The sequence below is a fragment of the Mastomys coucha genome, chromosome X (assembly GCF_008632895.1).
Source record: "Mastomys coucha isolate ucsf_1 chromosome X, UCSF_Mcou_1, whole genome shotgun sequence".
NCBI lineage: Eukaryota > Metazoa > Chordata > Mammalia > Rodentia > Muridae > Mastomys > Mastomys coucha.
The window spans coordinates 51,710,953-51,714,492 of record NC_045030.1 but is presented as its reverse complement, the minus strand read 5'-3'; the positions used below and the strand labels follow the sequence as shown (position 1 = coordinate 51,714,492).

The following is a 3,540-nucleotide window of genomic DNA, read 5'->3' as shown; positions in this document are numbered from 1 at the left end:
GGTGGACGGAAGTGGGGCAGGGTTGAGGGTTATTTAAAGAAGGTGGGGGGCGAGCGAAGGGGTTGGAAGCTAGTATTCCCCACCCCTGCTCCAGCAAGCTCTTTCCAGCGCAGCCACCGCTGTCGCCCAGGAACCTCCCTTCTCCCCTTCCTCGTCCCACCTCGTCTTTCCCGCTCCAACGCCATGGAGCCGGACACGGCCACAGAGGCAGCCACCGTGGCAGCCTCGGATGCCAGAGCCACAATCGTGGTTGTAGAGGATGAGCAGCCTGGGCCGTCCACCTTTAAAGAGGAAGGAGCGGCTACCGTCGCCGCAGAAGCCACCACGGTCACTGAGCAGGGCGAGAAGGAGGTAAATAGGAAAGGGGTGTGTGCGCGCGCTCTGTGTGTGCTGGACACATTCTGTGCCTGGCCCCTCGCAGGGGCCCAAACCCTGACCTTTTGGCGCCGACAGGTACCAAGATCACCGCAGGGATGGGGGCAGCAGGGCGGCAGAACCGTTTAGCATTCCCTCCCCTCCCCCTTTCCTGCTGGCTGCCTGCTGAGCGGGGGCGGGGCAGGGCGGGGGCGCGGCCGGGTGGCGGGGTGTCCCGATCCCGAGCCCCGAGTCTCTCCTAGCCCCGGGCCCCCCTCTATCTTCCCGGAACTGGGGGAACCTTGTGGGGGATGGGACTGTGCAGGAAAATGCCTCCGCCTCTCCCTCTCCTTGCTTGCTCTTCTACCCCCCTCTTCCCGTCGGCCTCTGCCTGGGAAATCTGGGCCCTTCAGTCCCACCATCGCGCTGAAGGGGATTTGGCTGGGGCTTATTTTTGTAATTTAAATTTCAAGGTGCTGCTGGTGGTGGTTGTGGGGAACAGGAGGGGAAGACCGAGGATGCTTGGAAGATAATGCTTGCTGTGATTGGCAGTGTCTGTCTTTGGGATTACAGAAATAAAAAAAAATTAATCTCTCATGTTCCTTTGATCCCTGCCTCATGGTGAGGAGGGGGTGTTATGTCAAGAAAACATCCTCCCTGAGCTTTATCTTACAACCCTCACACTGAGGAACCATGCTGTCTTAGGAAAATGTCCAACCTTTGCACCCTCTCCCTCTCCTGCCCCGCCCCTGATGGTGTAGTGTTTCACTCCAGGATGTCCGTGTGATCCCCTTATCTGGCCTTTGGCCTTCCAGCCTTTCACTTCCCTTGCCTAGTGGGGCACCATTCACTCCTGGACACATTCTATTTAATGTTGTAAAGTCCTACTCTGTAAGATGAACACATGAGAGAGGACCACTGTCACACCTATTACAGACAAATCCAGGAAGTAGGTATTATCTCCCATGAATATACAAGGAAAACTACACAGTGCTTTGAAAAATTGATGTTAGAGAACAGGGCGGAACATAAGAAGTTTTGATGTATAATAAAATTGCAGAACTGATCGTTTATACGTGGATTTTTTTCCCCCTTTAACAATATACACGATGATTTAAAAATCGTGGGTAATTGAAATTATGAATAATTCACTTTAGGAATCTCAAGTGGCTTTGTATAAATCATTATACAATACTATATGACTAAATGAATAGCTTTTGGGGGAAATTAACACTTTTTGCCTTGAATTAGAAGAACGCTGCTAAATCCATTAGTTAAATCATGTAGTTTACTGTTGCAAGGTTGATTAAACAGAAAGTGCTAAGTGAAAATCGTGGAAAACACTGGGTGCAAGATGTGTGTGGATCATTAAGACAGCACTGATCATTATAGCTGGGCCAAATACCAAGTATTCGGTTAAGAAATTAAAAAAATGCATCTAATGCCTTTTATTCTCTGGACTAGGCAAATATAAGGCTTAATTATTTCCTTTTCTTCCTCTTCTGATGGTAGTCAATGTCGAATTTTGAAATTGTGTAAGTTTTTGGATTTCCATTTTGGAAAGCATATGTAACAAGCATGAAGTGTATTGCTGTATGTTCATGAACTCTGCATGCAATTATGAAGGAACTTCATTCTTCCACTCAGGATGCTGCATTTCCTGGATCTCCAAAGATTCTTATTTTGGTCAATCTTTTTTAAAATTTAATTTTCACTTGTTCTTAAAAGCTACATTTGGGATGGAATGGGAGAAAGGGTTAAAAGCCCTTGATATATAATCACAAAAACTAGAATTTGGGTTCTACCAACCATATAACAACGCAGTGCACACCTGAAGACTTCATCTTTGAGGGTGACAGAGATATGATAGGGCAATTGCTGGGGCTTGGTGGCTACAAGCCTAGTGAAGAAAAGGCAACTCTTAGTTGAGGGAGAGACTCTGCCTCAAGGAATAAGTGGAAATGATAGAGGACAGTTGATACTCTCTTCTATCCCTCCACACACTCATGGGACCTGGTGCATGGGACCATCGCACTCACACATGCATACACCCACACAGATGTATAGAAATGCATATAAATGAATCCTTTAAAATATTAAGTATAGTTTGTACTATCTTGAATCTGTAATGAATCCTTTAAAATATTAAGCATATTTTGTACTCTCTTGAATATGTAAGGGGTTCACATTTATCCTTTCTTCACAGCCATAGGTTAGTTTACTTTGACAGTGTTACAAAGCCAGTTGACATCAAGCATGCTGATTTCCCTCAAGTAAATAACCATTTCTCAGACTCTTTTGTAGTAATAATAACTTCTTATTATTTGTTTCTAATAATTCTTTCTGTCTCCTCACTAGCCAGCTATTCATTTACTACTTTTAAAGACCTCATCTACATTCATCAGAAGAAATTTATCTACCATAAAATCATGAAAATACCAGTGATGCTCAACCCCAAGGATAAAGGATGCTACTATACAAGAAGAGCACTTTAGTTTTGGAGTTCTGCCATCTATTCTTGGTGTCCATGATAAACCTTGTTTTGGTGGTCTTTACAATGTCATTTGCTACTGCTTTCATTTCTTGGGGCGTGCAAAGCTAGACTATCAAATGAGGTAGAATTGGATAGAAATAAGGGTAAACACACTTCTGAATGAAGAGTGCTTTCATGCCAACTCAGGTAGATGAGCTATCAGTGAACTGATTGTGATGTTTAGCCCACACAGAGGTATTTTCTTCTTACCATCTAGTTCTTGAATTTACTTGGCTAGGTGACAGGTGGATAACTTAGGAATGTAGAAATAGATAGTATTTTGTAGGAGTTAAAACACCAAAAGTCATGGTCTTTAAGGCAAACGTTTTTGGTGATCTTGTGCTATATTCTCCTGGCATCGATACCATAAGATCTTCACATTAAAAAAAAAAAAAAGACAGGGGTACATTAGCTGGGATAAAGAAAAACTCACTAGAAGTTGGAGGGGATAAAGAGAAGAGGTGTGAAAATGACCAAATATATTATGCACATTTATGAAAGAGTTAAATATTTTAAAGACTGCAAGATGGTAAAATCCACAAGTATTCCATTAGACAAATCTTATTTACCCTTTATCTTTTCTTGTATGAGAAATTTATTTGGGGACACATACTCAAATAGAAATGAGAAGTTTGAAAAGGTAGGTTTTTTTT

At 43.4% G+C, this 3,540-nt stretch overlaps 1 protein-coding gene across 3 annotated transcripts in view; it reads left to right on the top strand.

Annotated features, from left to right (window-relative positions):
* Positions 1-11: 11 nt before the first annotated feature.
* The window catches only part of Smarca1 (SWI/SNF related, matrix associated, actin dependent regulator of chromatin, subfamily a, member 1), a 74,720-nt gene continuing 71,191 nt past the window's right edge, over positions 12-3,540 (top strand). For all 3 annotated transcript variants that reach the window (XM_031355930.1, XM_031355848.1, XM_031356015.1), the window contains exon 1: positions 12-351. In XM_031355930.1, the coding sequence (XP_031211790.1) occupies positions 184-351 (168 nt within the window). In that variant the 5' untranslated portion in view covers positions 12-183. The remainder of the gene's footprint in view (positions 352-3,540) is intronic.